General features: G+C 38.9%; 1 protein-coding gene across 1 annotated transcript in view; it reads right to left on the bottom strand.

Annotated features, from left to right (window-relative positions):
- PDE11A (phosphodiesterase 11A) overlaps positions 1–21,880 on the bottom strand; it is a 385,818-nt gene that overhangs the window by 201,669 nt on the left and 162,269 nt on the right. Inside the window, exon 5 of the mRNA XM_047084228.1 lies at positions 9,893–9,957. Within this exon, the coding sequence (XP_046940184.1) occupies positions 9,893–9,957 (65 nt within the window). The remainder of the gene's footprint in view (positions 1–9,892; positions 9,958–21,880) is intronic.

Here is a 21,880-nt window from a genome sequence, read left to right as displayed (position 1 = left end):
CTCTTCCAAACTGCCAGCACCCTCCTACAAGTTTTGCTACTGCTGTTCTATTGAACTTAGTAAGAAGTGTCCCTGGAAAAATTTTCAGCCAAACCAGACTGATATTCTTTCCTGAAGTGATCTCTAGTTGGTTTGTACACAGAAATTTTAAGGGGTTGTTGTTGTCCAGCCATACCACCAGCACTTCTTTAACTGTGCACCCACACGTCTAAAACAGCATCAAGGGGCACCTGGGTGGCTCAGTCAGTTAAATGTCTGACTCTAGGTTTTGGCTCAGGTCATGCATGATCTCATGGTTCGTGAGTTTGAGCCCCACATTGGGCTCTGCACTGACAGTGCAGAGCATGCTTGGGATTCTCTCTCCCTCTCTCTGTCTCTCTCAAGATAAATAAATAAATTTTAAAAAATAAATTAAATTAAATTAAAAAATAAAACTGCATCAAGACCTAACATAACTTGGAAGGATATTTGGGCTCCTGGTCTTCTATTGTACATGGCTGTACGTTGCTCATTCATCAGCTCAGCTGCCATATGGCCCCTTCTATAATTAAGCCAGCAATATGTGTCAACCCCTACTTGTGCTTTAAACCTCTGACTTTCCCTATCTGCTACATCTCTCTGACTTCCCTTTCTGTCCTCAACTGGGAGAAAGCTCTTAAGTTTTTAAGAGCTCACAAGCGTGAGGAGACTGGGCCACCTAGATAATCCAGAATAAGCTCCCCATTTTAATGTCAATTGATTACAAATGCAAGTTTCTTTGGCCATGTAATGTAACATATTTATGGATATGACAACTGAAGGTGAGGGCCCGGGAATTCTGTTTCCCACATTTAGTTTGATTTTATTGTTTAAAATTAAATATGGTGGCAAGTTTTAACCATTTGACATTACACATGGCATCATGTTGAAATGCTATATTTTGTAATATATGTACTTTTTTTAAAAAGTTTTTTATTTATTTTGAGAGAGAGACAGAGATAAACAGAGAGTAGAGGCAGAGAGAAAGAGAGAGAGAGAGAGAGTGAGTGGGGGAAGGGCAGAAAGAGAGGGAAAGAGAGAGAATCTTAAGTAGGCTCTGTGTTCTCAGCACACAGCCTGACGTGGGGCTCAATCTCACAAACCATGAGATTATGACCTCAGCCTAAATCAAGGGTTGGATGCTTAACCAACAGGGCCACCCAGGCACCCCTGTAATCTATGTTCTTAATGTTGATTATTTTAGCACTGTTGGCATTGACAGGCATGTCAAATGACACAGGGATTTTCTTAGCATCTTCTATTTGACTAAGTTCATAGTTTCCTTTTTTCTTTAATTGAATCGCTTGTCCCTGGAAATTCAACAGCTTCCAAAACATTGCAAGCTTTTAATAAAGAACAGCCTCACATCATTCATGAAGTTGGTTACGCCAGCCTCTTATTGTATTAATTTATTGTGAATGCTTTGGCAATTTTTCTTGTCTTCAGTTGCATGACTTGGCATTGATAAGTGATCCTTCAGTATGCATTTCAGTAACAAAACATAGCTTCACTTCACCTCCTTATGAGTTTCTTCAGTTGTTGCTTTGCAAGAACATCTAGACTTGTGTCCAGTTTCCCAACAATAAACATTTTCATCACTAATATCAAATTTACACTCCATTTCTTGTTTCCTTGTTTTTCTTTGAAACAGTAACTTTATTTCAATGCCAGATCATAGTATAATCTTGTTAAAGATATATTAAACAACATCTAAACCCAATTAGGGCCTTGGTCTTAGTAGAGTGAGCATTAGATGGCCAAGAGAATTTCTTCCAGACAGAAGCCTGCAGGAAGGCAGGGAGCACTGCCAGTAGCATTACTCTCACCCTAAAAAATCCAACACTTAGTAACCTGCAAATGTGTGCAAATTACTTAACCTCTCTGAGCCTTAGGTTCCTCATTTGTAAAATGAGAACAATAAAGTCTAATTCATTGGGCATTCACGAAATTAACTTAAACAACACAAATGTGACATATGAGTCTTTCAATAAGTTAGTTCTCTTTCCTTAATTGATAAAAAAAAATCACTATAATGCACAACAGTTGATTCATAGACTCATAGCCTCCCAGAACTTTGTTACTAGAAGAGACATTTACTAGCCATTATTTCATCTTCCTCATTTAATGAGTGTATTAGTGTCCTAGGGCTGCCATAACAGATTGTTACAAACTTGATGGTTTCCAACAGAAGTTTATTCTCTCACAATTCTGGAGGCCAGAAGACCCAAATCAAGGTATTGGCAGGGTCATCTTCCCTCCAAAGGCTCAAGGGGAGAATCTTTCCTTGCTTTTTCCAGGAACAAGTGTTCCTAGACTTGTATATATCATTCCAGTCTCAGCTTCTGTCTTCACATGGATTTCTCTCCTTTGTCCCTTTATGTCTTCATCAGTCATTGGATTTACTGCCCACCCCATATCCAGAAAAATTCCACTTCAAGATCCTTAATCAACCCATTCTAAGGTTCCAGATGGACACAAATTTTGAGGCAACACTATTCAACCCACTGCATTAGGGAAACAAGTTTTACTGAAATAACATTTAAAAGAGAGCAAATTTCTAACCTTAAATATTTCTGAGTGTTCAAAGATCTCTTATTTTTTCTATCTTTACATATTCAGAAGTGGTCTATAAAAGTATAACTTTTTAATTTTGTAGGGTAAGAGTGACTGAACATAAGAGACTTTGGATTAGACACCAGAGTTCCAGTAACAACTGAAGACAGTAAGCAAAGGACAAAGTGGGTGTAATATTTTAAAAATGAGCACAATATATAGACAAATCTTTTACCTGTCCTATACTTGGGAATTCCTCACTGGCCATGTTTTCCCCACAAGTTTCAGCCTCTGCCCATGTTTCTCAGTCTCCTTAATTCTTGAAGACATGGTTCGCCTCTCCTTACTCCTTCATTTTTTCCCTGAAATTTCTTCTTCTTGGACTCTCCTTAAATTCAACCCTCTATATTGGTTTCCTATTGATGTTATAACACATTCCCACAAACTTAAGCGCCTTAAATAGCACAAAGTTATTATCCTACAATTTGTACCATTCTCTAGGGGAGAATCCATTTCCTTGCCTTTTCCAACTATACACCTTGCCCACATCCTCCATGTCTCACGGCCCCATTCCTCCATCTTCAAAGCCAGCAACGGCAGGTCAAGTCTTTCTCAGACCACATCACTCTGACCTCTGCTTCTGTTTTCACATCTCCTCCATTTATAAGGACCCTTTGGATCACACTGGGCCATTCAGATAATCCAGGATAATTCTCCCCATCTCAAGAGTCTTAATCAGACTTGCAAAATCCATTTTGCTGTATAATATCCACAGGTTCCATGGATTAGGAACTGCATATCTTTGTGGAGCCATTATTCTGCCTGCCATTTGTCGTCATCTTTTCAAACAGAACATTTTAGCTCTCCACTCTCCAGGCTGACCTGCAATACTGAAAGGCTCCTTAAACCAAAGATCTTGCCCTTTAGCCGTTCCGAGACTTCTAGCTTTATTTTTCTTCTCTCCTTCCAGTCACAACAAATGACAAAATACAGCATAAAGATTAAATTGAAAAAAAAAAGGATTGCTTCCCACTAAAATACATTTTGTCCCCTCAACTCCCCTATTCTCAGAAGGCAAAAGTGGCTACAGAGCTTCGGTTTTAAATAACAATATTTCCAGTATACTCCATTAAATGTGAAAAATTCCCTTGTAGTCAGTTGTTACCTTCTAGAAATTTTAGACATTGGCTTTTTGGGTTTTTTAAATACCTTAAGTAGCATAGCTGTGAAAGTGCAATTTCCAAAGCAGCATCCATATTTATACCTAGGAAAACATCAATAGGATCCAGCCAAATATATTTCAAACTAAATACAAATTTGTTAAGATGACCATAAATGTTCTTTTCCATTTCTTATTTATTTATTTATTTTGAGAGAGACAGAAACAGCGCGAGTGAGGGGAGGGGCAAGAGAAAGAGAGAGAGAGAATCCCTAGCAGGCTCTCTGCTGCCAACACAGAGCTCAATTGCAGGGCTCGAACTCACAAAGCCATGAGATCATGACCTAAGCTGAAACCAAGAGTCGGATGCTTAGTCGAATGAGCCTCCCAGGCACCCCTTTTTTTCTATTTCTATGATACACATGATCATTCACACTACGTGTTCCCACTGAGGATAGAAAAGAGGTTTTTAAAGGTTGGATAAGAGATCCAAGAAAGTTTATTCAGGCTGATTCACTAAATCTTCTTAAATTAGGCTTCATAGGAAAGGTTCTAATAGTGAGATCTGAGGAAGAGGAGCATCAAATGGATAAGATAGGATCTTTTTTTTTTTTTTTTAAGTCAGCATTGACAACATCAGTGATTGGAAATAATCAATGCATTAACAGTATTGTATTGTGAAAAAGCCAGGTACATATCTCTTTCTGATCTGTTCTGATTCTGGAAAAAACTGGAAAGTCATGTCCCATTCTGGGAAACAACATGTTAAGAAGGACTCTGGCAAGCTGGGGCACATACACGGGAGAATAAAAAGGCTGGCAAAGAGTCTGGGGACCATGAAATATAAAAATTGTCTAAGATTAGCAATTTCTAACATGGAAAAGATAAGGACAGCAGATCCATGACAGTCTTCCAGTACTGAACCACTGCCACTGTGGTGAGGTAGTAGATTTATTCCCCTGGTGGCTTTAGCTTACCATTCCCCTAGTCCTTCATCCACTCTACTGCCCAGATGATTTTTCAAGACACAAATCTCAATGTCACTGTCTGTGATTACTCCCCTATGAGTAAGCATGTAGCCAATCTCCAGGCCAAGTAAAAGGGTTTGAGCATTTCAGAAGGATCTGATAAGACTCTTGCCCCAAATAGATGGCATTCTGGGCAGCTGGATGCCCTTACAAGGAGTTAAGGGCCATCACCATCAATTATGATGACCTTTAGGACAATAGCTCACAGCCCAAATTAAAGATCCTGTGCTTTTGTTTACAATGTTTCCTCCTCCTGGAAGTTAGTTGTGTCACTAACTTTCCATTACCCTACAGGACCTAATTGAAGATTCACCACATCCAAGAACTTTCCCTGAACATCAGCTTCCATTTTTACCCAGATGAGTTGGGTGTCCCTCCTCTATATTAAAATGCCACCTTACACAAACCTTTTACAGTAAGTACTGAATTGCTTTGCAGTTACCAAGTCTACCTGATAGTAGAACATAAGAACCTAAACTGAGATACATCTGCATATGAAAAATGCATTTATTTGCACAAAATAATGTGCACGGAGAGAAAGGGACTGTGAGGGGGAGGTTTTGAGCACCTAAACCTGGTAGCCAACAGGGAAGAAAGGTGGGGAAACCAAGAGAGCAACTTAATGGCTGGCCCTCAATCTGGGTTCCAATTCCTAAACCTGGCCCCATGGACTAAGTCCAAGTCCTATGGAGAAATAAGGGCTACACACAAAAGCTTTAGTAACTGAAAGATTTGGAAAAAATGAGGTACATGCAAGACTGTTTGGAGCCAAACCACAAACTATAACACATGGTAGGGAAAGTGAGCCGTCTTCCCACTTCTACACTCATTACCCAGATCTGCTCAGGTTTGAAAAGGCCACTGGGGCAGTCGGTTAAGCGTCCGACTTCAGCCAGGTCACGATCTCACGGTCCGTGAGTTCGAGCCCCGCGTCAGGCTCTGGGCTGATGGCTCAGAGCCTGGAGCCTGTTTCCGATTCTGTGTCTCCCTCTCTCTCTGCCCCTCCCCCGTTCATGCTCTGTCTCTCTCTGTCAAAAATAAATAAACATTGAAAAGGCCACTGGTTCATCTGAGACAGTGCAATGAATTCTGGAGTGGGCAAGGAAGCCCCTGCCCAGAAGATGCTGCTCTGTTATGTCTATTTAGGAGTGGACACTTGGGAAAATAATGCAATAAAATTGTTTTGTTTTTGTTTGTTTAAATCTCGGGGACTTCCAGAACTACTTCAAGAGTGGCTTTTGCAAGGGGCTGGGTCTTACACTCAAGGGAGAAATGACCAAGCAGCCAAGTAAAAATTATCACTGTTAATGTGACTCTATTTACAGCTATGGTCTGGAGGCCTGATGAAATCTATTTATGGTTATATTAAATTCTTAAGCTACTCTTACACCCATTCATTGGCCTTGAGATCCTTGAAGGCAGAGACTGCTGGTTTTTAAAAAAACTCCTGTAGCCCCACTACCTATCTGAGTTCCCACCACAGGATAGGTATTCAACATACGGCTACTGAATGAAGAAATAAAACTAGTGAAAGAAGAACTATCTCTAATGGACAAATTTAGGACACATAGGTAGAAATTACAGGAATGCAAAGTGCCTTTGTAACAATTAGAAATCTCTATCAATCAATCAATCAATCAATCAATCAATAAATACAATTAAAAAAATCTATCAGTGGGGGGCACCTGGGTGGCTCAGTCAGTTGAACATCCGACTCTTGATTTTGGCTCAGGTCATGATCTCATGGTGCAGACTCAGCATGGAGCAGGGAACCTGCTTGGAATTCTCTCTCTCCCCCCACCTCTCTCTCTGCCCCTTCCTTACTTGTACTCTCTCTCTCAAAATAAATATATAAACTTAAAAAAAAAAAAAGAAATCTCAATAAGCTTAAAAAGCTCAAGGTGACAGAGTGTGAATTTTATCACTGGAGGAGTTGTCAAGGATGCCCCTAGACGAGGTACATGCCTTGTGGAGAGAAATGGATCAAATCATTTCTAACTCTCAAACTACTTGGTATTAGTTACATGAAGACAAAGAGGAGTGGGGCCATGACAAAGGAGGTAGCCCTACAGGGCAATATGTAAAAATGATGAGTCAGCAACAAAATTGGTTTTTAAAAGAAGTTGTCAAGGACTGTCTATAAAAATCAGCAAGCCTTAAGCCAGAATTCATCAGAATTAAACAAGTATCCTGAAACACTGTTGCATTGTGTCATAGACATTATCTTCAAAAGTTATTCTATTATAACTCTGAATGATGTCCAGAGGACTAAGGTGTCTAATGGACATTATCTATAGTGAAGACGCTAAGTGATGAAAGGTTAAAGGAAAGATTTACAACGTATTGAGAGCAGGCTGTGATTTGTAGACTCATAGCCTGTTTCAATGACTCTTCTACAGCCTCTGGCAAAGTAAATGCTAGAGCCACTTGTCTTTATACCTTTAACTTCCAATAAATGACCGAAGGATCCCACATCTACAAGAGGGAAATTACTAGACAATGCAGAAAAGGTCTTCAGAGATAAATGAAGATTCTACAGTAATTTAAAGGCCACAAATAGAATGATGGAGAGTACTATTTCATAATGTCAAAGTTCAAAGGCACTTTTCAAATGTCTTTTTAAAGAAAATCTGACCTTTCTTTCTCCACTTCTTTCTTTCTTTATTATCAGAAAGTTAGCCAAGGGCAGTCTGGGCCTTGGGTCATTTCATTTTGACATGGAAATTCTCTCAGCATTAAAAATAATCAGAAGATCAGAAATATTTAACTCTGCAGTGGCCAAGAGGACACATTCAGTAGCATAAAAAAGAACAACATCGAAGCACTAGGATTTCAAACCTTGTGTTTTAATAACTCCATAAACCTCCCCCCCCCCGCATATATATGAGGGAGAATTTAATGAGGCCATTACTAGCTAAAGGAGTAAGTATGAATACACATTTTTTTCTAATGTATTTCATGTTATTTTACATGAAAATTTTAAGAAAACTGCTCAGGGGCGCCTGGGTGGCTCAGTCGGTTAAGCGTCCGACTTTGGCTCAGGTCATGATCTCGCGGTTTGTGAGTTCGAGCCACGTGTTGGGGGCTCTGTGCTGACAGCTCAGCCTGCTTCAGATTCTGTGTCTCCCTCTCTCTCTGCCTCTTCCTTGCTCTATCTCTCTCTGTCTCTCAATAATAAATTAACGCTAAAAAATTAAAAAAGAAAGAAAGAAAGAAAGAAAGAAAGAAAGAAAGAAAGAAAGAAAGAAAACTGCTCAGTACACCATTAGTAACTCTATCTTTTTTAGATGTAGATTAGATGACATGAGATATAGATGCAGACATAAATATGTTTTCATGAAAACAAAAACCTATTACAAAAGGCCCCCTTTCCCCCTTTTTAAGGTATAGTTTACAGACAGTAAAATTAAGTGTACAGTTCTACAAATTTTGATGAATGCAGTCATAAACCACCACCACAGCAAGATATAGAATAATTCCATTACATCCCCAAATTCCCCTCTGTCCCTTTGTAGTAAACCCCTCTCTCCGTCTCCAGCTCTTGGAAACTACTGGTCTGCTTTCTGTTTCTATAATATTACCTTTTCAAGAGCGCCCTATAAATGGAATTATATAGTATGCAGCAAAGACCTCTTTTAAATTTCATGCACTGAATAAAAATTAAAGTAACTAAATGAAGTGTCGATTTTAATGTACTGATTTCTATTTCCCAAACTTAAGGCAATAATAGATATATAAAATCAAATTACCCTTGAATATTACATCTTGAAGCAGGTAGTACCCAGGGAACCTTTTGAATACATCTAAAGATCTTCAGGACTTCAATTGTGACATATTGAATCAAATCTCTCAGTGAGGGTTCTGAGAATTGTTTTTATCAAGTTCTCCAAGCTTCATTCTGACTGATCAGCCAGATTTGGGAAACATTAACCCAACAGACATTCACTATATGAGATTAAGTACCAGGCAGTAAATTATGTGTGGCAATGGGGTTAAAGTTCAGAGGCTAGGAGAGGTTTATCTAGGTGACCTTGTCCTTGGATGTGGCTACCACTTATTGCCTACAGAACCTTTAATAAGTCACTTAAACTTGCTGAACCTTAGTCTTCTCCTCTGTCATGCAGGAGTAATGATGCTGACTTCATAGAATTATTTTGGGGGATTAAATGCATATAAAACTTTTAGATAGAACCTGGCATACTTAGTACTCAGTGAATGGAAGTGATTCAGTGATGCACATAGCATTGGTATCAGTATTAACATCATCGTTATCATCATCATGCTGTCATATAAATGCTTTACTTGTCTTTCTCCACATTTCTGCATTTTGGTCAATTTCACTATTGTATAGCCCTTCTTCTAGAAGTGACCAAAGTAGGGGTGCCTGGGTGGCGCAGTTGGTTAAGCGTCCGACTTCAGCCAGGTCATGATCTCGCGGTCCGTGAGTTCGAGCCCCGCGTCGGGCTCTGGGCTGATGGCTCGGAGCCTGGAGCCTGTTTCCGATTCTGTGTCTCCCTCTCTCTCTGCCCCTCCCCCGTTCATGCTCTGTCTCTCTCTGTCCCAAAAATAAATAAAAAACGTTGAAAAAAAAAATTTAGAAGTGACCAAAGTAAACAGAATCCTCTTTTGTAGCAGCCCAACTAGTGTTCAGGGCAGTTCAAAGCTAACAGAAATTCACTGACTGTCCCCACCCCTCACTTTTACCTCAGAGATACCAATGGGAACAAAAATGAATTACGGGATTCACTCTCCTAAGGGTATATTATTGGCCAAATATAAGCAAACAAAAGGGAAGGAGAGATGCAAAGGGCCAGAATAAAGCAGAAAATTAAGCTGCCTTTGTAATTAGGAAATATCTAAAACTTGACTTCATTTGTTTGCAGTTTTATACTGCAGTGTATACACATGTATTTTTCAGCCATAGTTTCTTAAAAATTTTTACTATTGAAGAATAGTTGACATACATAGGCAACAGTTTTTATTTAAGCCATGAAATATAGATGAGTGATGATATTTGGCTGCATTTGCTGATCTAAAGAAATAACTCCTATCCTCACAGGATTACACAATGCTGCCATCACCAAGGACCAAAGACCAGGGGGCAAAAGACAAACATGAAACTCACAAGCCCTACCTGTTCTCAGCATCAGCGCTGCACTTTGGGGACATCAGTTCAAAGGATTTGGTAAACTTCACCACCTGCCACACAAAAAGACATAAATCCAAGTCAATTAAAGCTTTCTTACAGCTTAAAATAATTCAATAAGCAGTTTTCGTCTTTATAATGATGATTACAATAATTGGAGATTAAAGAGCAATTTTAAGTAGAGAAATCCCAAGGGACAGAAGAACAAAATTCTATCTTACATTTTGTATTTTATGTCTAACATGGCTTACATTGACAAAGTTTTATACAATTTACTAAATATGTGTATCTGTTTTTTCAAGTTTTTATCTTAATTCCAGTTAGTTAGCATACAGTGTAGTATTAGTTTCAGGTGTAGAATTTATTCAAAACTTCCATATAAACACCAAACACAAATGCACTCTTTAATTCCCATAACCTGTTTAACCCCCACCCCTCTGCCACCTCCCTTCTGGTAACCATCAATTTGTTCTCTGTAATTAAGAGTCTGTTCTTGGTTTTCCTCTTTTTTTCTTCCCAATCATATGTGGAATTTAAGAAACAAAACAAATGAACATAAGGGAAAAAATTATATGTATGCATATTTTTTTTTAATTTATTTTTGAGAGAGAGAGAACAAGTGGGGTAGAGGCAGAGAGAGAGACACACACACACAGAATCTAAAGCAGGATCCAGGCTCTGAGCTGTCAGCACAGAGCCCAATGCAGGGCTTGAACTCGTGAACTGTGAGATCATGACCTAAGCTAAAGTTGAACACTTAATGGACTGAGCCTTCAGGCACCCCTACTATGTATATATTTTTACAATGAGGTGTATACTATCTTGTGGCAGTCCTGCCAAGGGATATCTCAATTGAAAACATTAAAAAATTTTTATTGCCCTTTGAATAATCCAATCACTATCCATAGAGAAGAAAGAGGAGACAAAATACCACTCGAAAAGGACGGCCTCCATCAACCCCAGGCTCCCAAAGTTGCCTTCCCTGGTTTACCGTTGTTCTCAGGTGAACATTTTGTTGCCACCAACCCCCACCACCTCTGCTCCAAGGCTAAAGAAGAGAAAGCTATCTTCTTCAAAGATCTTTCCTAGTGTGGACACTTCCTCCTTCACCTGTCTCGTGAAATTGGCATACTCGGTGCAAGAACCTGGTCAAGACTTATTACATTGAAAGAAAATTATGAACACAGAAAAAGTAAAGGTAGTTTTTCTTATTATTAGCTACTATTGAGTTCTTACTATAAACCAGGCTGTACATCAGAAACTTCTTGGACTATTTAAGTTCCTTATTACGATTCTAGAAAGCAGAGACTTTTATCGTCAGTATATAGAGGAGGAAACCTCCCCATAATTTTTAAGAAACTTTCTGAATTTCACACAACTACCTGGGGCACCTGGGATTAAAGCAAGTCTGCGTGATTCTAAGAGTGCCAGCTCTTTCAACAGCACTAAAAATTTTGGGTGGGAAAAGCACCATTTCTGGCCCTCTTTTGACAAGCTATACCACATGATAGAAAAATGAGTCTCTTACACTGAGAGGAGTCATCTGAATGTCACTGGATGCTTCCAAGGTTGACATTTAGACTTGCCTTAGCTAGATGCAGTCATGCTTCAAAGGCCTTTTAAATTAGCCACTTATGAGGAATTGATGGGCACCTGAGAAAATGATTTGGAAACTGGGAATAGATTAAATATTAAAATAGCTTTATCAGTGAGGTAATGAACCCAAACTAAGAAAATGCAACATTAGGGAAAAGATAAAAGAAAAGCCCATCACAAAGAAAATTGTGTGTGATTCATTGAATGCAGGGCAGTGACAACAGAACAACTACAAGCAAATACCCTTGATAACTACAGAACACATTTCTTTTCATATACTAATGTGAATTGGGCCTCTACAAAATCATTCATTGTGACCAATCTTATTTTCTAAAGATGGCCACAACAATACCTTTTATCCCACACTCTGCTACGATATGACCCTGCCACCCTCTTAACCAAGTGGTAGGGTCTATGTTCTTTCCCCTTGAATCTAAGTGGGCTTCTGACCACTTTGACCACTAGAGTATATAGAATGGATGTGGTGTGCTCTCTAAGACTGTCATAAAAGCCAATATGGCTTCTGCATTATCTGATGGAATACTTAGGCCGAGAGGCCTGAGGTACCGTGTAAGAAGTTCAGCTACCCTAAGGCCACTATGCTGAAAGGGAGCCAAAAACCACATAGAGAGGTATGATATAGATGCTCTGGCAAGAAGCTCCAGTCTTCAAGTCATGCCAGCCTAGGAATAAGACATATGAGTGAATAAACCAGATGATTTCAGTTCCCTGCTATGAAGTCACCCCTGATCTCCATGTTTTCCCAACTGTGGCCCCAGACAACCTGAAAAGAGGCAGGCCATCCTTGTGATGTCCTCTCCAGATTCCTGATCCATGGGACCTTTGAGCATAACATGATTGGTTTAAGCCTCTAAATTCTAGGTTTATTTGTTACACAGCAAAAATAACCAGAACATTTACCTGAATTAAGGACTTAAACAGAAACCAATCACTTAGAAATCACCATCCAGTTGCAATACTCTTGGGTTTCAAAAGTTAGCAAGCTACAAAGAAACTATTTCCTATCACCAAATAATAAATCCCTCAAACTATACCCCAAATAATTTTTAAAGTTAAAACAATAATAAGGTAAATAATAGTAACATTTCATTTCTGTTTGCCTAATGGAAAATTGTCACAGATTTTAAAAGGAGAAGTTAGTCCTCTGTCTCTGCTTTGATCTCTCATCGTATGTGATTTCTTTCCATTATTTTGTTAGATGATAGAAAATTCATGTCCTATTTTTATCATGTTTATGCTGTTGCTATGGACTGTATGTTTGTGTCCCCTAAAATTCATAGGTTGAAGCCCTAATCCTCACTGTGATGGCATTTGGAGATGGGGCCTTTGGGAGGTGATCAAGTCAACAGGTGAAGCTTCATAGGCATTAGTGCTTTTATAAGACGAGGCAGACACAGCTTGCTTCTTCTCATTTTCTCTGCTGTGAGAATACTATGAGAAGGTGGCCATCTACAAACCAAGAAAACTGACCTCACCAGACACAAGATCTGCTAGTACCTTGATCTTGGACTTCCCAGCTTCCAGCACTGTGAGAAATACATGTTTGTTCTTTAAGCCACCCATTCTATAATAATTTGTTATAGCAGCCTGAACTAAGACAACTATATTTTACCTTTTTGCTGCAAATGTGTATGAGGCAATTTGCCCAATTATGACCAATCCTTTATGTAGGTATCAATGTTTACAACATACTGGTAAGGTATATATTATTATCCTCACTTTATTTAAAGGAAATTAAGGCTCAGAGAAGTTAAGTGGTTTCCTGGAAACCATATAACCAATACCCTGCAGAATTGGGATTTGAATTGTATCAGTCTGATTCTACAGCCCCACTCTCCCCACTACTCACTGCTTTTGTAAACATGAGCAAGTGGTATTGTGGGGGCACTTGGGTGGCTCAGTCAAGCATCTGACTCTTGATTTTGGCTCAGGTCATGATCTCATGGTTCGTTTCATGAGTTCAAGCCCCATGTGGGGCTCTGCACTGACAGTGTGGAGCCTGCTTGGCATAGTGTCTCTCCTTCCCTCTCCCCCTCCTGTGCTTATTTTCTCTGTTTCTCTATTTCTCTCTCAAAATAAATAAATAAACATTAAAAAAAAGTGGTATTGCAACACCACATTATTTGGACATGCCTCCTTCAGAGCCAGAATACTTAGATAAACTCTGCCTTTATTTATCAATTCTATAAATATATTTTGAGTATCTATTAAATGCCTGAATTTGAATAAACAGACTTAAAGTAGCTTGAAGTAAAATACTTGGCCTAATATATAACCAATCAAATTACCAATAAACTATTAACCGTTTCTGCATTTGGAAATCAAAAAGGAGATACCTTTTAATTCCCTGACCTGACAGATGAGATTAAACTCTCCAACATTACTAGGAATACTTCATTTGGCTTCCTTTTTACTATTGATTAGAATACTCTGCAACTCTAAAAGGATAGATATTAATTTCTGAAAAAGTGACAGCAATGCAAATTGGGTTGTAATGGGGAGTAAGTCCCCCTTGTGGGGTTATTAAGGATCACTCTGACAAAGCCACAGAAATTACACTGGGAAAGGCATGAGAAATTAAAGAGTTTATCACAGGTCCTAGAGAGCATGGTATGCTCAGAGGGTCACATAAAGTCACCCAAAGCTAAAAGTTTGGTCACTGCATGCAGAGAAAGAACACAACAAGGACTCGTGGGTCCGTGCCTTCATTGGAGTCAGAGATAAAGTAGCTTGTGGCACTTGGGAAACCTTTGGATAATTTGAATGTAACTGGGTGAACATGGAGAGGAGGGAAGGGGTAAATTGGGAAAGTCATCAGGAGGCTTACCACTGAAACACACAAGGTAAGGATGGGCACCCAGAAATGGGCAATAACTAGGTAAAAGTTAAAAACAAGCAGGGTGAGTGCAGGCACTCAGGGAGTCATTGAGGCCACAAAGAACAGCTTGACAGTACACGAATGAATTTTCTCCGGGTAGAAATACAAATGATTTCTGTGCAGTAGAAAAGCCCATAGTTACAATTTTATTGTCTTGGATGATAGTAACCATTTTAGAAATCTAACCTAATAATCTTACCCCAGCAATTTTTCAGTGCCTATTTTGGGGCTAACTTTACTATCTCTCTTCGTTTCTCTCTTTAATGAGTGAAACAAATCTTTGATACATGCTTGCTTTAGATTTATGCAAGGGTTAGGTTTTTAACTTTTTAAAAACTGTTCTTTGACACAACAGATACATACCGAGTATATGTATGTGTCAAATAAAGCAAGGCACTGGGGGCACATGTGGGAAAGTAAAACAAAAAAATCTCTGCATGCATGGAGTTTACTTTACAGTAGGGAGCTTAATTTACCCTGGGCTCCTCGAAACTAGTGCTTCCTGGAATAAGAAGTGAACTTCTGCTTTCCACATCTTAAGAAAACAAACCTGGGGGATGTTCAGAGATTAAAAGAGAATAAAGATCTTTAAAAAATGTTGTTTTTTTTTTTTAAAAAAAACCCACTGAAAGATAGCACTTAAAAGAAATGGAATAGAATATCTTGGAATTTTAAAGCTATAAAACTTAGAGATCTAGAATGACAAAGAGAATGGCTAAAACAAACAAATACCTCTAGATGAAATGTCCGTGTTTGAACTCCTGAAATGTATAGGACTTTTTAAAGCTGCCAAAAGGAAGAAACGCTTTTTTCTAAAATGTTGAAACTTTTTATTTCAATATAAATCATATGCTATAAAGAAGAACAGGGTCAAACATTTTGTTTTATTTTATTTTATTGGTTTTATTTTCTAAATTAATGTTTAATGAATAAAGGGAAAGTCAAGGATTATCTTTCAAATTTAGCACTCCATATCATGGAGAGTACTAGTTGTGTCCCCCAATAAACCAGTCTGTGGCATCCTGATCAAAGCAGACACTGGATTCATGAACCATAGTGTTGACCGTGTGTAATAAAGAATTAACCTTACCCAAAGAAATGTCTCGCTTTTGTCCTCAATTGCTGGGAGATAACTGCTAAGCCCTTGGAATGTCCAGCCTTTATAAAAGTGTCTCTGTTTACCTGGACACCTTAGACCAGCCAGTTAGTAACAATGTAATTGACCCACACAAAGTGGTGGTAGTGGGGGGGGGGGTCGCTTTGGGTCATGTGGTATTAGCTCACCTCTGGAGGGAATGGAGACTGAGGTCAGTTATGTAGGTTGTCAAATATGTTTTGGTGATTAAGCCCCAATAAAGACCTCTGGATACCAAGGCTTGGGTCACCATCCTGGTTGGCAATACTTCATGATGTACATTGTCACATATTATTACCGAGGTAAGGTAATGATATCCATGACTCCACGGAGAGAAGACAACTAGAAGCTCCACATTTAGAACCTTCCTGGACTCTGCCTATGCATCTCTCCTTTGGCTAATTTTAATCTGTATCTTTCCCCATAATAAATCATAACCATGAATGTAACAGCTTTCAATGAGTTCTAGGAGCCCTTCTAGCAAATTGTTGAGCCTGAGTATTGGGAACCCTTGAACTTATAATTGGTATCAGAAGTTAGGGCAGCATTATAGATTATGTTCCCTTACTTTGTACCTTATATGATAATTCATAGGTTCTCAAGTCTGCAGGAGAAAAATGAGAATAATACCGACTGGTCTTCGGTTAAATATTGATTACCTAATACATATCGATGTGTACTGGATGACAAACAGATATGAAAAATAGTAAATAAGGTCTCTAACCTTTAAATAATATGTTAAAGGGGGAAAAATTTTAAACTTAAGGGTCAGGAAAATTTTCTTTATCAGTTGACATGATTCCTTCTGCTAAACAAACAGAATTATAAAATGTATTAAGTTTTTTTTTTTTTTACCTTAGCTATTAGGAAGCTCAGAGCAAAGCTTTAGTTTCAAAGTTTTATCTTTTTGCAGCATAATTTGCTTTTGAGTTTGTTGATTTTGTTTGGTTTTGCTTATAACATCTACTTTCTCTTTCTCCCTTTTTATTTGAAATTTTGCATTTCATTTTGTCATGTGTCTGGTACCTAATAAGCACTCAGAAAATATCTGCTCACTATGAATTTTCGCATTTTTGCTGAAAGGTGGCTTAAGTGCTCTTCATAATTAATTGAGTAAAAGTATAAACAGACAGGAGATAAAGTACTTACATACTTGAAAAATGTATACAGTGTATAAAAATATTTTACACATGAAATAACATAAATTTGCTTATGTAAAACTAATTACATTTGAACATTAGTATAAGAGAGGATTTTTCAGAGGCATAGGAAGGGATTCTGGAATGGTGGGTAAGAGAAATACAATATTTAAGGGCCTCCAGCTGATAGCAAACAACGCAAGAAAAAAAGAGAAGGAGGCTTGGATCACATCCAGACAGTGGTCAAATATGAACAGAGCACTGAAACTGTGAGGACAAACCCACTAATCACTGTAAGCCAGATAAGATCAAGAAAGTAGTGAAGCCCCAGACCCAGTTCCATAAGGTGTATAAAGTTAGTCTGGTTCCAGGTGACCTGACTATAAAGGGCTCCAAGTCCATTTTAGAATGGATTTACCTCAGAAATCCTAGTCTAGACCAAACTGTCGGGAACCTAGGGCTGCCGGTGGAATCTCCTTACAGATTTTCTAAATTTAGGTCAATTTGAGATTAGACTCACCCATCCATGAACCCTCAAAGTCATCAGAATAGTGGGTCCTTATTAAGGCGACATGCACATGCGCCTTGGTCCATGCTGAGGACAGCAAGATGAAGAGCAGGCAAGTGATACAATTCTGGAGATGCCGACTGATCAGCGTGCTTCTCATTCCTCTAGAGCAGGAGTGGGCAAGGGAGTCTGTGGGCCAAATCTGCCCCACCATCTGTTTTTATAAATAAAGTTTCATTTTAACAGAGCCCATCCATTAATTTAAATGTTATCCATGGCTGCCTTTTGCTCTAACAGTGTAGTTGACTGCTTACAACAGAGACCATATAGGCCACGAGGCCTAAAATATTTACTTAGCTGGTCTTTCATTGAAGAGTTTGCTGACTCCTGGTCTAGAGCCATGTCTGGACCAGGTCACCTAGTTATATTTTGGTACACTGTTAATGGCTGGTGATAGATTAATGTATTTATATTCCTATATAATTTATCCATAATTTAGAATGTGGGTCCCTGGAGTCAGAATCTTCACATCTGAAATAAGACCGTAATGATGGAAATTTTAGACACCATGGTAAGTGGTGGGGGATATACTTGAGGACATGCATATGTGCCAGTTGTCATGAACTGCCCACTTTTATAAAGCCTATTGTCCTGATACAATTATTAAAAGTGCCTCCTTTTACTCTCAAAAAGTATCTTTGTTTGAAAAGCAAAACTCTAGGCAGGCATGCCTCAAACAACTTCTATATTTAAAACATATTTATTAAAAATATAATGCATTCAAGTAGAAAACAATTTATGGTCAGTCACCTGGATTTAAAAATGAAGCAGCGGGGCGCCTGGGTGGCTCAGTCGGTTAAGCGTCCGACTTCGGCTCAGGTCATGATCTCGCGGTTGGTGAGTTCAAGCCCCGCGTCAGTCTCTGTGCTGACCGCTCAGAGCCTGGAGCCTGTTTCAGATTCTGTGTCTCCCTCTCTCTCTGACCCTCCCCCGTTCATGCTCTGTCTCTCTCTGTCTCAAAAATAAATAAACGTTAAAAAAAAAAATTAAAAAAAAAAAATGAAGCAGCAAAAAAACAGCCAAAATATTTCAAAGCAATTTAATGGGATATACAGAGCCACTGTGGAGATTATAACCAATAAAAAAAAAACAGACAAAAGCGTAAAAGGAGACAATAAAACCCATGCTTTATTCTTGACTTGGACCAATGGTATAGTTCTCAGTTTCATTAATTTTTTAAAATTTATTCTCCAAATCCAAGTCTGATTTTATAATAGATGTATTAAATGAACCTAGGTTAAATAAATAAATACACACATTCACATCCACTAAGTAAAAAGTGAGTCTTACAAGAGAAATATCAGAAGCGGTTTATAGGTCAATGAAACTGAACAAGTGGTTCCAAGCTCTGCTGGCTGTTGATCAGCCCTGGTTATCACACCCTGGGGAAGGCAGTACCCATGCCACAGTGAAGTAAACAAAATATCCCCAAGCATCTCTGCCTGTTCTTTGGAAAAGCTCCACGGACAGAAGTCTTTTTGATTTGGATATTTATCAAGCACTAGTTGGTCTGGTTTCTCTCTGTTTTTTTTTTTTTAATTTAAAAACAACTTAAAAAATAAATACTGTGCTCAAATAGATATTCCTGCCACCAAAAAGAAAATGGGAATGATCTAATAATCACCATTTTTTCATTAGTTTTCTTAATCCATATTTTTTCCACAAGAAGACTATTCTATAGGGCAAAAGACTGTAAATGATCATCCACTGCCATCCTTCTTGATAAATTTCTCACTTATGCTGAAGAGTAATTTACTCTAATCACTTATTCACTCAATCAATATTTATCAAATACTTAGTGTACAGGCACTCTTATGGGCTTGGAAACACCAAGGGGCATAAATCATGTCTTGTCTTTTGATGGACCAACAACATAGTACAGAGGAGGAAATAGTTCACAAACGTATAATTTCATCACAATATATGTTCAAATTTCTACAAGTGCCCAGAAGAAGATGTAGAAGAAGACTTTGCGTGAACTATGTCTTAAAGGGTTGGCAGGCATGCCCTAGGCAGAGTAGCGGGGGAAGCTTTCCAGGCTGAAGGACTAAACAGGTCAGAGTTTGAGCTGAAAACAGAGAGAACACTCAAACGGGTTTAACTGAACCTAATTCAATAAAGGGACTAGTTACAGAAGTGTGGGCAGGGTTAAAAGAAACCAATAAGAAATTGTGACATTCCCAGGAACTAGAAAATTTGGAAAGCAGTTAACATCTCTAGGTCTAAAGGAGCAGTAAACACCCATAGGTCACAGGGATTAAGGGAGAGAAGGAAGATGGCAGGAGGGAGGGAACAGTGTTATTGCTGTTCTGAAGACGTTAGAGCTATGGAGAGGATTCTTGGAAGAATCAAGCCACCTCTACAACTGGCAGAGAAAGAACAAGAGGAATAATCATTTCTCTCTCCTCCAGCCTTTATACCTTCTGCTGATCCCTCTTGTTTGTCAAACTCAACTGGAAGCCAGTGGACAAGAAAGCCCACTGCCTTCAAGGGCACTGAGCTAAAGACAGAAAGATCAATAATAGATGGAGGGACAGGCATTTGCAGAGAATATTATAGAGTTGACAATGTTGAACTTCACCTGAGCCCTGCTCCCCAAAACACAGTAATAGTAAAGAAATCCTCCCTACCACTTTGTCTTCCAAAATTAGCTAACCTCAAAGGACCACCCTGCCCTAGCATATTCCAAAATAACACCTGTCTCCATCCTTCCTTCCTTTTCTTTGAGATGTTCCTCAGAAATGAATGTTCTCCCTATTGCAATACCTGGATGAAATTATCTCCCTAAATTGTCTGGTGCATTTTCTCTTCCACAAGAACAATATGTACAAAGACATAGAGACAAATGTAAGCATAGGCTGACCATGGAGGGGGGTGATGATAGAGAAGGAAGAAAGGGATAGGGTGAGGCTGAGGACCAGAAAGGACCTCCAAAAGGTAAGTTGGGGAGCAGAGGAGATGAACTTGTTATGTTGGGCAGTTTGAACTTTATTGGGTAGGGGGTACCTGGGCGATTCAGTTGGTTAAGTGTCTGACTTTTGATTTCGGCTCAGGTTATGATCTCGAGGTTTGTGAGACTGAGTCCCATGTTGCGCTCTGCACTGGCAGCTTGGGAGTCTCTCTCCTTCTGCCCCTTTCCAACCCATGTGCACATGTGCGCACTCTCTCTTTCTCTCTAAATAAATAAATAAATAAATAAATACTTAAAACACAAAGCTTTTGAACTTTATTGTGTAGGCAAAGTTACCAAATGTTCTGAAGCATGTAGAGGCAGATGCATGTTTCAGAAAGAGAACTGGAAAGAGTATGAAGAATTGATGGAAAGGAAGACTACCCCATTTACAAGTGAAGAAATGAGTCAAGAGGAAAAAGTGGAGGTAAGAGATTAGTAAAGACAGAGTAAAGCCAGTGGTTGAAGAGGTGGGAGGAAGGGGCTAGAAACAGGGTTTCAACATAAAAGCAACAGAACTTACAAATGGTTGAATATAAATGGTAAGAAATACTTAGAGGCTACTGTGTGGTTTTTAGCTTGAGTTACTTACTACATGATGATGATTCTATTAACTGAAATAGGAAATCTCAGAAGTGTTAATGATTTGGGACAGGATGTGGTCGACATGGTCAGTGAGGATTGAAGTTCAGAAGTTGGATGGGGCGCCTGTGTAGCTTGGTCAGTTAAGCATCTGACTTCGGCTCAGGTCATGATCTCACGGCCCATGAGTTCGAGCCCCGCATCGGGCTCTGTGCTGACCGCTCAGGGCCTGCAGCCTGTTTCAGATTCTGTGTCTCCCTCTCTCTCTGCCTCCACTGTTCATGCTCTGTCTCTCTCTGTCTCAAAAACAAATAAACGTTGAAAAAAAAAAAGAAGTTGGAGGGGCGCCTGGGTGGCGCAGTCGGTTAAGCGTCTGACTTCAGCCAGTTCATGATCTCGCGGTCCGTGAGTTCGAGCCCCGCGTCGGGCTCTGGGCTGATGGCTCAGAGCCTGGAGCTTGTTTCCGATTCTGTGTCTCCCTCTCTCTCTGCCCTTCCCCCGTTCATGCTGTCTCTCTCTGTCCCAAAAATAAATAAACGTTGAAAAAAAAAATTAAAAAAAAAAAAGAAGTTGGATACACACACACACATTTAACACATATAAATGATTAATGATCTGAGTTAATACATTGATATAAAATTATTAATAAAGTAAGTTAATATAACAAATATATAATGATATATTAATGATTAGTGATGTAAGTATATATATGTATACATATATACATACACATATACATATACATAAAACAATGATTCTTTGGATAATCATCAGAGTTTTTTAGTTACTTGCTATTTTGCACTCTTGAAAAAGCACTTGGAACAAAAATCAAAAAGAATTTACACTGGCTTCCTTATAGGGAAAAGGAAAGTTAAAGAAAGGTGGGGAAAATGGAAAGAAAGTGAAATAGAAAGGAAAGCCTGAAGCAATTTTTGCCATCCACTTCAAATGGAGGGGATTGAATTAATTATAGGCTGTTCCAGAGCAATCAGATAATGATTACCTCCATCTCTTTCTCTCAAGTGTTGGATTCAGGAAGATCATTTAGTTCAATGGCTTAATTGTGCATGTATTTACATAAGAACCAAGAAGTTAAGGAACATGTTA

This window comes from Lynx rufus, unplaced genomic scaffold (genome assembly GCF_022079265.1).
Source record: "Lynx rufus isolate CCGP_SWC_20201006 ecotype Redwood Valley unplaced genomic scaffold, mLynRuf1.p SCAF_2, whole genome shotgun sequence".
NCBI classification, from domain to species: Eukaryota; Metazoa; Chordata; class Mammalia; order Carnivora; family Felidae; genus Lynx; species Lynx rufus.
Note: the sequence above shows the minus strand (reverse complement) of the source record. Positions and strands in the feature narration are given on the sequence as shown.